This window comes from Dermacentor albipictus, chromosome 1 (assembly GCF_038994185.2).
Source record: "Dermacentor albipictus isolate Rhodes 1998 colony chromosome 1, USDA_Dalb.pri_finalv2, whole genome shotgun sequence".
NCBI classification, from domain to species: domain Eukaryota; kingdom Metazoa; phylum Arthropoda; class Arachnida; order Ixodida; family Ixodidae; genus Dermacentor; species Dermacentor albipictus.
The window spans coordinates 181970537-181982914 of NC_091821.1; the positions used below are offsets into that span (position 1 = coordinate 181970537).

General features: G+C 47.0%; 1 protein-coding gene across 5 annotated transcripts in view; it reads left to right on the forward strand.

The window, feature by feature from the left end:
• Positions 1-12378, forward strand: part of LOC139053105 (proline-rich protein 36-like) — a 49819-nt gene that overhangs the window by 9236 nt on the left and 28205 nt on the right. For 2 of the 5 annotated variants that reach the window (XM_070530263.1, XM_070530269.1), the window contains 4 exons: positions 1733-1816; positions 6154-6774; positions 9239-9347; positions 11680-11736. In XM_070530263.1, the coding sequence (XP_070386364.1) occupies positions 1733-1816; positions 6154-6774; positions 9239-9347; positions 11680-11736 (871 nt within the window). The remainder of the gene's footprint in view (positions 1-1732; positions 1817-6153; positions 6775-9238; positions 9348-11679; positions 11737-12378) is intronic. The other 3 variants (XM_070530276.1, XM_070530282.1, XM_070530265.1) reach the window with 2 other exon arrangements.

Here is a 12378-nt window from a genome sequence, read left to right on the forward strand (position 1 = left end):
GGTCACTTTTGATTGCTTGAAAAACCAATAACATTGCCTACACTGAGCGGCTTGTCGTATCTAATTGGCTGAGAAGAGGCGAGGAGAACGCTCAAGTGGAGAGGGATTCGATGGGGCCGAGCCACTGCACTGAAAGTCGATAACCGGATGAAGGGGGTGGTGCCGGCGTCTACGATTGGCTGGTTTACCCTTACTTGGCTTGCGGTGGCTGGTCGAAAATCGCGGCGGCATGCAACGGAAGCTCAAGAATGACGCTAAAACGGACCCTCAGCAAAGAAGAGTTGGCAGAATGAGGGGGTAAACGTGCCAAAAGTGCTCGAAAACGTTACACGGCCACGCAAGAAGTTTTACTATACGCAAATACACCCATGCTCTCCGGCAGGTGCGAATAGCCAGCGTCTGAGCAATCGGTGGCATCCATCTTCTATTCCTTTCGGAACGGGGCAGCCTGCGGTCATTCCGAAGAAGATTCACTTTTGTTCGGCATATTAATGCATCTTTATCGCGTACACGTCACTTTGACGCAGTGAGTTCTTGCGGTTTTGTGACGTCGCGTGACAAGCAGGTGAAGTGGGTGCAGCCCGAAAACGTTTTACCAATAGCCGAGGGCTAATGGCGAAGAGGGGTCGAATCAGAAATAACTGTTTTTCTGTTTTCTGTCAAATCATGCATAATCAGTGTGTACACATCATATCAGATGGGGAGGTATCGCGGTTTTCGTGACGTCGCGTGACAGACAGGTGAAGTGGGGGTGGTCGAAAAAAGTGTTTGACCAAGCGTGGAGGGCTGATAGCAGAATTGGAATAGAAAAGTTTGGAATAGTTTTACGTTATAGCGCCCTCCGTCGTTTTAATACTTTCGTCGTCATACCACTGCAATCATTTGAACATCGTCGTCTCATCGCCGTCTCATCACCGTCTTATCGCCGTCACTCCAGCATTGGCATCACATTGTCGCCACGTCGTCACACTATCGTCGTCATAACATCGTCGCCACTCTTTTCATACATTTCCCTCACCCATATTTCTCATAAACGCTTCACATGACATAGATAATCATCAAGGATGGTTTCTGCCTTTTATCTTTTGTAAATACGGGCCGAGATATTCTCTGCCCGTTACCATAATCACAGCTTAGACTGTCTAGCTGTAAGCGTGCTCAAAACAGCAGCCTAAAATTATTGCGCTGGCGTTAACCGTGCGTCTCTGGGGTAATGGAGCAAGTGCCGAAGAACATGCTGGGGCCGAATTCGCAAAGCTGCTCCTTTGTAAATGCTCCTTGCCATTGGCCGACCGGCTTCGCCAACAAGATGTTCAGCATCAGGATTTGCTGGAATTTGCTCTGACGATCAGCGCAAAAGCATTTTGTGGATACGGGGCCTCGGCTCATATTCAATAAAACCTCATATGTTATAGAAGTGTCGTAAGAAAAAAAAATGCAGGCAATCGTGTCACTCGGCATACCATTAGTGAAGGCGACCGGCCAATGGCAAGGAGCACTTACGAACGAGAAACTTTGTGGAACTTGGCACCAGTGCTTTAACTGTCGGCTACTAAAAAAATGTATTTGAAAGCTTTCCCTTAATAAAAATTAACAAAAAGATAAATTCCCTCTGAGGACTGTAGCCACATAGCCATCGCCATAATAGTCCTTCACATACACTTCTTAATTCCCTGCCTAGCCTCGCAAGCTTCGTAATGTCATTCGAAGTGGCGCCTTTTCTGCTTTGTAGATTCCACGTCCTTCAGTCTCGCTCAACCGCTCCGGCATGAGGCGACCCAGGAAACTGTCGAACGCTTCCAAAGCATTCACTCCGGTAAACTTTGCCTGCGTTAAATCTCGTATTATCATCTTATGAGACCTGGTTATCGTCTTTGTGACCCAGGAAACCACGTTCTTTGGTGCACGCTCCCAATCACCGCAGTACGCGGCGCTTGGCTGAGTGGAAAACAAAAAAGGGGACTCATGGGGTTGCACGTTAAGAATACGACGGAGAAAATACCGCGTTATGTAGTGTATTTCGCGTGCCGCCAGTAGGGCGCTTTATACGCCATGAGAATGACGGGCAGATAATGGATTAGCCTAAGCGTCGCCTTTTCTTGCTCCATACAACCCTATATTTAGTAAAGTTTCTTTTCGTACGCTGCTCTACGGGCTAGCCGATCCCGGCGAAAGGTGCAGGGGCGTGAGGGGTGCACATTTTCGTGTGAGCCAATCATGGAACCCAACAATGATGATGGCAAATGAAAAGAATCCTTATAAAATGCGGCTCCTGCGAAGATTTATTTTTATTTTCCATTATTTTCCTATCAGCCGTCTCATTAAATGAGTAATCTCAGCGATATGACAGCGCCGGGCGTGGCATCAGGGCTATGTAACCGGCGGCGAAACGAACAGAAAATGAATTGCGTACTGTTGCAAAACACGTCCCCTGGTCTCTTCTAAATTAATCTGTCACCACAAATATGTTGTAATGACCAGCCTCATTTAACCTCCATGTTCTACCATAATGTACTATTTTCGAACGTTTTAGATTCAAAATAACTCTGAATATCAAAAGCAAGAAAAGCAAAACCAACTTAGAGTTGTTGCGTACAGGTAATATAAGTCTAATAAGACACGCACACTCATAAGTTTCTGCAGTTATTTTAGGGCACTGGAAGTTACGCAATGAAATAAACGTGTTGTGAACTAAAGGTCTTCTAATAGAAACTTCGTGGGGCTAGTACGCAACGCAATTAAATCTCAACAAACTATGGAAGAAGCCGCAGTGTTCTTTTTTTTTTTCTGAAATGAAGCCACGTAAAATCGCAGAAATATCCGTGCATTAACGCTCATTTCCACGGCGGTTGAACAGTGGCCAGTGCCAGATTTAAGTATAAAAGTTTCTTATCAAATTATGAGACACCGAGTGACCCCTTCATTGTGTTCAGGCGCATCTTCGAAGGAAGTTTTGGATCAGGAATCCTATCCATATACATGGGAACGGAGAAATAGCTTTCCTCGGCACCTACTGCACCAAAATTGACCGGGTTTGTTCATTTAAATGAAAAAGTTAAAATCTGCCGACTGTAAGAATCAGATCTTTTCTTTTATTTAGGCCTACAATTTTTCACAAAGTTGTCTAAAATAAGGAAAAACTTCGAAACACTGAAGCAACAATTTTACAGCTCTAATTCAGCAATATATAAAAAAAGAAAGGGTAAGCAAAGTGTCTACGCTAAAGAAGACAAGGTCGACGTACATGGCGGTTCAAATGAATTGATGCATAAATGTTGGCTTTATCTCTCTGTTCTGCCTGTCTCCTTTTCATGTTCATTATTCGCTCATTTCGTATCTTATTCGTATCGTATTTTACGCAACGATTAGGTCGACCTTGTCTTCCTTAGCGTCGACACTTGTTGCTGAGCCTTTCCTTTTTGACCAAAATGCCATGTGGGAAGATCCCAGAAATAGTGCAGTGTGTGGTGCGATGGTGTTACTTATTGACTCTATTAGCGCGAATTGCACACGTGCACTTAATTTTACCTGCTTTGTGACTAATTCTCCCCTCTTGTGGTCACCGGCGAAGCCACCTTCCAAACACTACTGCGCCGCGCGAGCCCTGCTTAACAGTGGCTTTGCCTCAACATGTCTATATCTACGGCGGTGCACTCTTTACAGTCATACAGTGCAAAAGTGGTTAATTTTTTACTATATCGGCGCTAATTACACCCGTACCGTTAACTTTACCTGCCCTGCGACTAATTCGCGCTTGTTTCGTTGAGGCCTACATTTCCAAACGTTTTGCAGCTCGCTACGACGCTCCGGAGGCGCGAAAGGGCTTTTTTTTTTCTAGAAGTGGTTACGAGATACCGAGAACCCAGATACGCCAGAGCCAATGTGAACTCAGAAAAGGAGGCCTTGTCTCCAAAAAAAAAAAGAAGACAAACATCACAAGTCTGGCAGCTGAACCTGTTAACACATTTAAAGCAGACAAAGTTGATGTATTTACAACGTTCGGAATTATACACCACTAATTCTAAGTGCGCATTTTGGTAACCTCTCGTAAATACTGCAACAATGTCATGTAAGCATGTGAACTCGTATGTAAAATTTGTGCGCTTCAGGTGCTGTAGCAGATTGTAACGTAGAGAAGTGCGATATCTGTTTTTAGTGCAAAGTTACATAGTCGCAAACTCTGTGCTTCAAATCTTTAGAGTTTTCAGACTTTCGACAATAGAAAAATACTACAAAGCATTAAATCGATATCCTGCGTCCTACCATCGATAGAATCCAACTTTCTCTCTCTCAAATGCAACAAACTTCATTCCAATTGGCTCAGCGATTGTTCAATGAAAGCATATATGTGTTTCATACGTATTTGAATAGAGAAATCTGAGTTGGCCCTGGGTAAGGCTTCCTCTTGAGGAGACTGCTCAGAGTTTCAGTTCGGAGTCACCCCGATGAGTTAGCCACTGTCATGCATTATGAATCAATAAAGAGAGGTACGGTCTCCTTGTACCTTAAATATTTTGTTCATTTTTTTCAAAAAAAAATATCAACAGAAAGTAATGTCCCGTACTGGAGATTCACCAAAACGAAAAGGACTCAAAATTTAGCCAAACCATATGCGTCAAGCTAAACTGTAGGTGTTGCTTTCATCCTCTAAGTAGATATCGTCACAAATAGATCTTTATGTGCCGTTTGATTTGATTAACGATAATAAGCGGTGATGTTGACGGCGAATGATTATTTCCTTCAGCGTTTAGTGTAATACGAGAGTGGTGAGTTGCATGTCAAGCATTACGTTATGTGCGCCACTGCTATTTGTCTGCGTAGTACACATAACACACAGCGAGACCTGTTCGCTTGAGGCGTTGTTAGGCGGCATTGTTCACAACCTCCGAGAAGGCTAGCATTCTCATTGCCTCACACGGCGCATCGCATCGTGGCAGAAGTGTTAAACATCAATTGAATTGTGAGGCTGTGCGTACCAAAATCCTGATCGGATTATGAGGCATGCCGTAGTGGAGGAATCCGGATAAAATTTCAGCCCCTAGAGTTCTTTAACGTGGAGCTGAATCTATGCGCCTGCCGCGTAAGCGACAGCCGCATCTTGCGATCCTACGGCCTCGAGCAACGCCCTAGTAGCAAAGCTTGAATTGAATTCTAGGGTTTTACGTGCCAAAAGCACGATTTGATTATGAGGCACGCCATCATGAGGCACGCCGTAGTGGAGGACTCCGGATTAATTTTGACCACTACGGGATCTTTAACGTGGCCCCAATGCACGGGACACGAGCATTTTTCGCATTTTGCCCCCATCGAAATGCGGCCGCCGCGAACGGGATTTGATTCTGCGACCTCGTGCTTAGCAGCGCAACAGCATAGCCGCAAAGCTACCACAGTGGGCACAGAAGTGTTGATTTGACGTGCGGCCGCTTCCGTATAATGTCGTCCAGACGCTGCGGTTCCTTATGCGGCTTTGCGTCTGCAAGCCCTGCGTCGGTTGTCCTGCTTTACATATCTGCACGGTGTTTATTTTTCAGAAATAGCAGAAGTGTACCGTGCTGTACCTTGAACTTAAATTTATCCACTTTGTCTGGAACCGCTGTCATGTCTAGAAGTAGCGTTTCCTTGCCTCCTTATGTCGTCTTTACCCTCTCCCGCCCTCCCCATGCATGCGAGCGAATAGTGGCGAGCCTATTATTGGTATTGTGACTGCGTGGGTTCTAGCCATTCTTTATCTTCTCTTCCTGCATCCTCTACCATTCTATCGATCTCCCTCCGGAATGTTGCACGCTAGCACAAAGGTAAGCGCAGCAGTTCCTGCAATGCTTTTGCGGGTGGTCACGGATAATTACAGCAATCAAAAGGCTGTTGTAGCCACGCTCAAGGATCACCAAAGGGCATTGTGACGGACGTCAATGGAAAAGCCCAAACGAGTTTCTCGCGTCGCCTTTACTCTCTGCCACGCTCCTGCCATGTATGCACGCTCTGAACCACTCCCCGACGCGGCGTGCAAGACAGCAGCAGCAGTAGTGGAAAAGTTGAAGGAAGAGGCAATTCGTTTTAAAACGTTTGAGCGCTTACTTATCATCCATTGTATAACTATTTCCTAGCGTTTTAACTGCAGTCATTAACGCCTCGCCATTGATTGCCTCTACGCAGAAAGTCACCTTCGAGGAAACTGAAAAACGAGACAATCCCGAACGACCTAAAGGAGGTCGGTCTCCACAGAAAGCAACCTTCGAGGAACCTGAGAAACGGGACCATTCCGAGCGGCGCAGAAGAGGCCGCTCTCCGCAGAAGGTCGCCTCCGAGGAACCTGAGAAACGGGACCATTCCGAGCGACCCAGAAGAGGCCGGTGTCGGCAGAAAGTCACCTTCCAGGAACCTCAGAAACGGGAGAATTCCGAGCGACCCAGAAGAGGCCGGTGTCGGCAGAAAGTCACCTACGAGGAATCTGATAAACGGGACAATTCCGAGCGGCGCAGAAGAGGCCGGTCTCCACAGAAAGTCACCTTCGAGGAACCTGAGAAACGGGACAATTCTGAGCGGCGCAGAGGAGGTCGGTCTCCGCAGAAAGTCACCTTTGAGGAACCTGAGAAACGGGACCATCCCGACCGACCCCGAGGAGGCCGCGAAGGTGGACACAGAGGCGGACGGGGACACGGGTCCTACCATGGCAGCGGGGCAGCCGCAGGCACGAGCCGGACAGGCATTCTCTACCCACCGCTGCCGCGTCCACAGACTGGGCGGCGTCCCCGATTACTGGTGACAGATAGCTGGGTAACATTCAATCACAAATCGCGCTCCATCAGTGGTGGCGCTTATGCAAGTGCGAAGAGGCACTTCCTTCCGTACGCGCAACTGTTCCAGCACAAAGTAAATAGGCACAAAAAACTTTGATAATCTTTGGGACATTAGAATTAACTAACGCTAGTTTGGTTGCAGGACAGTTTTTTGTTGGGCTAGTTGACACAGAATCATTAAATGAAAACAGTGCACATGATTGCGACAAGTAATGGGAAACGCTGGCAGTGTCTACCTGCCTTCCCTTTCTCGGGGCCCGTATTCACAAAGCAGTTCATGCGCTAGAGCTGCTCCTAGGAATTAGCGCCGATCATTAAGAAATGGCGAACAAAACATAAGCAAGGGCGTTCAATCAATAGCAAAGTAGGGCCGAAAGTGCTTTTGTCGGTCTCATTTTCTTGTGCGTTCTGTTTGGTGCCCAATGAACCATGATTTGAAGCTTTACCAACTAGCCGAGATTTCAATTTCTTCAAAAAGTTCGACTCCACGGCCCGTATTCATAAATGTGATAGACCCAGCAGTGCTCACAAAAACGGAGTTGATCGCTATAATTGTTCGTAAGAGCAGAAGCAAGGCAATCGACATGTTGGATATATTGTTAGCGAAGGCGCTAGGCCAATAGCAAGGAGCACTTGAGAACGAAAACTTCCACGAATCTGGCCTCTTACGCGAGAGCATTTCCTCTTTTGCCGGTGTTCAGGTGCCTGCCACTCGTGATAGCGGCCACTCCACTCCGGTCGCTATTACGAGTGACGGGCAACCGCGGATAGCAGTAACGCAAGGGATTTTTTTTTAATCATACAGGACGAGGGCTCATTTTTCGTGGTCATGTGCGCCACTTCATGCAAGCTTCAGTGTGGACGCGTGCGTGAGTGTGTGTGTGTGTGTTTGTGTGTGTGTGTGTGTGTGTGTGTGTGCGTGTGTGTGCGTGAGTGTGTGTATGTGTTTGTGTGTGTGTGTGTGTGTGGGCGTACGCGTGTGCGTATGTGTGTGTGCGCGTGCGCGCGTATGTGTATGTGCGCTTGTGTGCGCGTATGTACCTGTGTGTGCATGTTCGTGTGCGCGTGCGTGTGCGCGTGCGTGTGCGCGTGCGCGCGTGTGTCCGCGCCCGTGTGTGTATGTGTGTGTGTGTGTGTGTGTGTGTGTGTGTGTGTGTGTGTGTGTGTGTGTGTGTGTGTGTGCGTGTGTGTGTGTGTGTGTGTGTGCGTGTGTGTGTGTGTCACAAATTTGCCCTTGAGCCTCTCGCACTTCAAATGACGCCCAGTCCACGTCCCTGTGTACTGCGCTTCATTTCCTGTTTATCCATACGCGCTCAGTGCTAATCTTTCAACCGCCCTTTCTATATCCAGTCCCGACTGCACTTCAGATGTTAAACATAGCACTGAATTACAAAACGTAAGCCCGGGAGGCATTACCCCTTTCCATACCCCTTGTGCTACTCTATATCTCTTTTACGCGCACAGCACTGTTTCAATAAGCCGCGTTTCTTTCCCTTTGCTTGAATTAACTGTTCATGCTATTCTATGTATCTTTTTCCCACATTCTACCCTACCCATATTAAGCATTTGTACTCGGCTCTTGATATATAATTTTCCTGCATTGTGACCGGCTGAGAAGTCGTATCATTAGACACCATGCAGCCTCATTTCTTTATACAATACTTAAATCGCAGAGCTTCACCCTTTGCTCCAGGCTTCTCTCCAAAAACCTGAATATCTTACGGTCTGCTAAGAAAACAACGTCATCCTTGTATGTCGAAAACCATAGGCACTGCTCCACCGCCATATCTTCTCGTTTATGAAACATAACCTAACATTACTTCAGCGCGCGTGCGCTTCCTTTGCATGCTAATTATGCATACCCTAAAGAGAAGTGGTGATAATGGATCCAACAGTGCCGGTACGCGGTGCCGGTGACATTTTTGAGGAATTAGCTCCACAAGCGAACTACGGATGAACGTTTACATACAAACACTGTGTTGTATATGTGCAAATAGCTCCCTTCGTAACGCTAACTTCTCCGCTATCCTCTCTCCCCGTCCTTTTACACCCCTACCCTCTTCACCTATTGCTTACCGCAGTAAAAGTGTGAGATTTCAAGTGCGGTCAGCACTAATCTCCTCTCCTTCATTTTCCGTATCGTCTTTATCCTAACAAACAACCAATCCCAACTACCACTGCTACAATAACGGGCAACCGTGGCGCAGACCCTCCTGGACTGTCGCCGTCATTCGTCAGACCTTCCCATGTTACCTGAAGCGTATTAATTCGGCATACTTAGCATGTATCCACTTCCTCAAGGCATTTGTCTCGGGATAAGCAAGATCTCTCAGTGGCGTTGTCGTATGCACGGCGAATATCTGAGAAGGCTTCGTATAATTCTTCGTAGGTTATTTCTGCACGCTGTGCGATTACTGACGGGTTACTGTTTGCGCGCGCAGAGGCGGCCCATCGACAACATGGTGCGGTGCCCTTACGACACATCGCACCTGGTGCCCGCGTCTGGGCGCGCCGCCCACGTCCGCCATTGTCCACGCAAGAGGAACGGCGGTACGTATGCGAGCGCGCAAACAAAATGCGGGCACGGTTTCTATAGTGGCCGTTCGCTGTCGCCGTTCGGGTCCCACAACTGTGAACCGTCGTCAGTTGCCGTGTTCTTAAGAATGTCATCCACCCGACCTTAAGCGCGTCGACCATGCAAGAAGAGGGAGGCTATATAGTTACTTCGTCAACTAGTTGATGTTGCAAAACTGTTTATTAGGCACGTGCGAACAGTAGTTTTTGAGACCGAATCGAATACGAATCGAACAGTACCAGAAGTGAGTCGAATGTCGAATATTTTCGCAAATTTTTCGAACGATGTACAACCTTCTCACCAGCAACATCAAACAATTTCCACGTCGTGGTTTTGACGGTACTAGATAGTTTCTATCATTACACTGCACTTAAAAAAAACATAATCTATTTTAAAAGCACAAAGGAAGCTTTAAGAATAAATAAACAGTTTGTTCGCGAACTCGGCGCTTCTCTGAGCATACGCGGTCGTGCATTATCACATTTAGTTCAGAAACATAGCCTTGCGGTCCAAATAACATTTGTGTATGCCTTCGCGCCCAAACCAGAAATACGGGTCACCTGCGGCGATGGCAGAGCGAGCAAGAAAAAAATATCTTTCTGGAATGGTCGTGGCAGATGGTGCCACTATTGTATCAGATATGTTGCAATGAAACGCCTTCATACTTAATATGGCGGGAGGACACACGTGCTGCATCTATTTATAGTATCCAAAAAATGCCCACTGCTTAATGTCATGTCTAAACAAAATTTTATTTTTGATTCGTCGTGGTTTTACCGGTAAAGCGCTGCTCCCTGATCGACAGCGTGCTCAGGTACAGTATCTCCGCTGTTCAGGGGATAAAAAGTTATCGTATTTTTACTTCAATTTCATGTTTGATCATGCACAGTTGACGACGCGAAATATTCGAGAACCATTCGAAAAATATTGGGGTTTCGAATGGTGACTATTCGATTCGAGGAACGAATCGAATAGGGGAGTATTCGATTCGTTATTCGAAAGTTTCGAATATTCGGACACTCCTACTGTATGTCTTTTTTTTTTCATAAATGAGACAGAGAGATTGCTTGAGAGGAAGTGAAAATTCTGCTGGTCATACTGTGATTGTTCAGCACGAGTAAGAACTGCTGATTGGTTACCAGTATAGGAAAGAGAACACAGAAAAAAAAAACGAGTAGGAACCGAGGGGAGTTCGCAGCTCTGCGCTTAGAAGCTGCCCCAAAGTAAGAAGGCGAAAAGCCATAATGCAATGATTTGGGCTTGTTGGTATGACATCGTGAGGCATATAGCGAGTGAAAAGACGCTATACCGCTATAAAGACGCGCTATAAGCCTCGCGAAAAGCCAGCAATCTCGCTAAGCATATCGTGGCTGCCCCCAAGTTGACTGCGTGTGAAAAGGGGCGTGCAAATAGTGTCGCTATAGGCTTGATGCCTCAAGTGCACGCACAGACCAGACGCTTGAACGTCCGCCGCTTCACTGCATCGCGTTTGCTCGAGCCCGCTGTTCCGTACCTCGTACTGCGTAGTTAGTCTTTCCGCCGACAGCGTGGGCAACCAAAAAAAAAAATGAAAGCTAGCTTGCCTCAACACCTATGGCGGCGATTTTGTATCGATGCTTTCCGGTCGATGCCACTCCTATTCATCCACCATTCACGGCCGACTGATCCCGTTGACAACGCGGGTGGAGTGTCGTCCTGACCACTGGCGAAGCGCTAAAAAGCGCGAAAAGGCATAGCATCGGAAGAGGCATCGCTACAAAATCGCGGCCCTAGGCTGGCACATAGTGAAAGATCCTAATTAATTTTGATCCCTTCTTTATTTGCTATTTTGACCACTTTTTCGCTGTAACGAAAGAGTTAACAAGCGATTTATATTCCGCCCCTTCGCAATGTGGCCGCCGAGGTCGCGAACTGAGCCCGCAACCTCGGTAGCTTATAGGTTCCCTTTGCGCTTTCTGTTATAGCGCAAAAGGAACGTTATTAGTGGTGATAATCTATACGCGGCACGTTAGGTTAGATTAGATTAGGTTAGGTTGCTCCAAAGGTTTCCTGAAGTAGAAATCCACTCCACTGCCTATGCGTGCTGAATTTGTTCTCGCAAGTACCGCGATCGAAAACAATAATTAGAAAGTTTGCGAAAATTTCTCTAAATAATTTCTCTAAATTCGTAATACGAAATCGTCCTGCTTACGGGAAGATGGCCCTTCATTGTTTCTGACTATATCACACGGGATGCGATATCTGGTATGGATTGCATGTGAGTGACACTCACACATGATTCGTTAATGGCTCGGCATCCTGTTGCAGCCACAAGTAGACGCTACCACAGGACGGAGTTGCCACAGGAGGAGAACTGGGAGCCAGGTAAGACGCCCTCTATTCCTAGCCTGAGCCTCGGCACCGTAGCCTTATGCCATAGAGGCATCAGCAGTGCACGCAACAGGTTTAGCACACTTGTCTGAAACACGCAGCTGTGGGCGGCGCATGTGGTCCTTGCGGTTACTTCACTACTACCCCCTTCCCCCGAACTCCCCTTTACAACTTGCAGAATCCTTTAGCAATACCTTTTTAACTCTGCAGTGCGTCGTTCGATGTGCCACGTTAATGCGTGCGCCCCAGTACCTGTACTTGAGTTTGAGAACCTTCGCTTGTCGTATGCATGCGGTTATAATTAATTAATCAGTGCCTGCTACGCGTACCAGTGAAGGGGATTCTTATGTGCCACAACCCAAAGCGTCTTAAGAGTCATGACAAGCTTTTATAACCAATCCAGTACCTCATCAAATAACCAACAATTCTTACTGCAAATAAAAAAACATGGGCGCTCCAGGTAAATTGCCGCCGGCGCGGTTGGTGTCGCCGCTGCCGCCGTGAGGTTCCGTATAAAGTGAGATAATAGAGAGTTTTAGTTACACGTACGGCTTTGCGTACGTAGAGCTTCTACGTGTGAGCAGTGCGCATGCGTAGAACGTAGCGGGCGCGCGCGCGTCTCACGGACGTACGTGA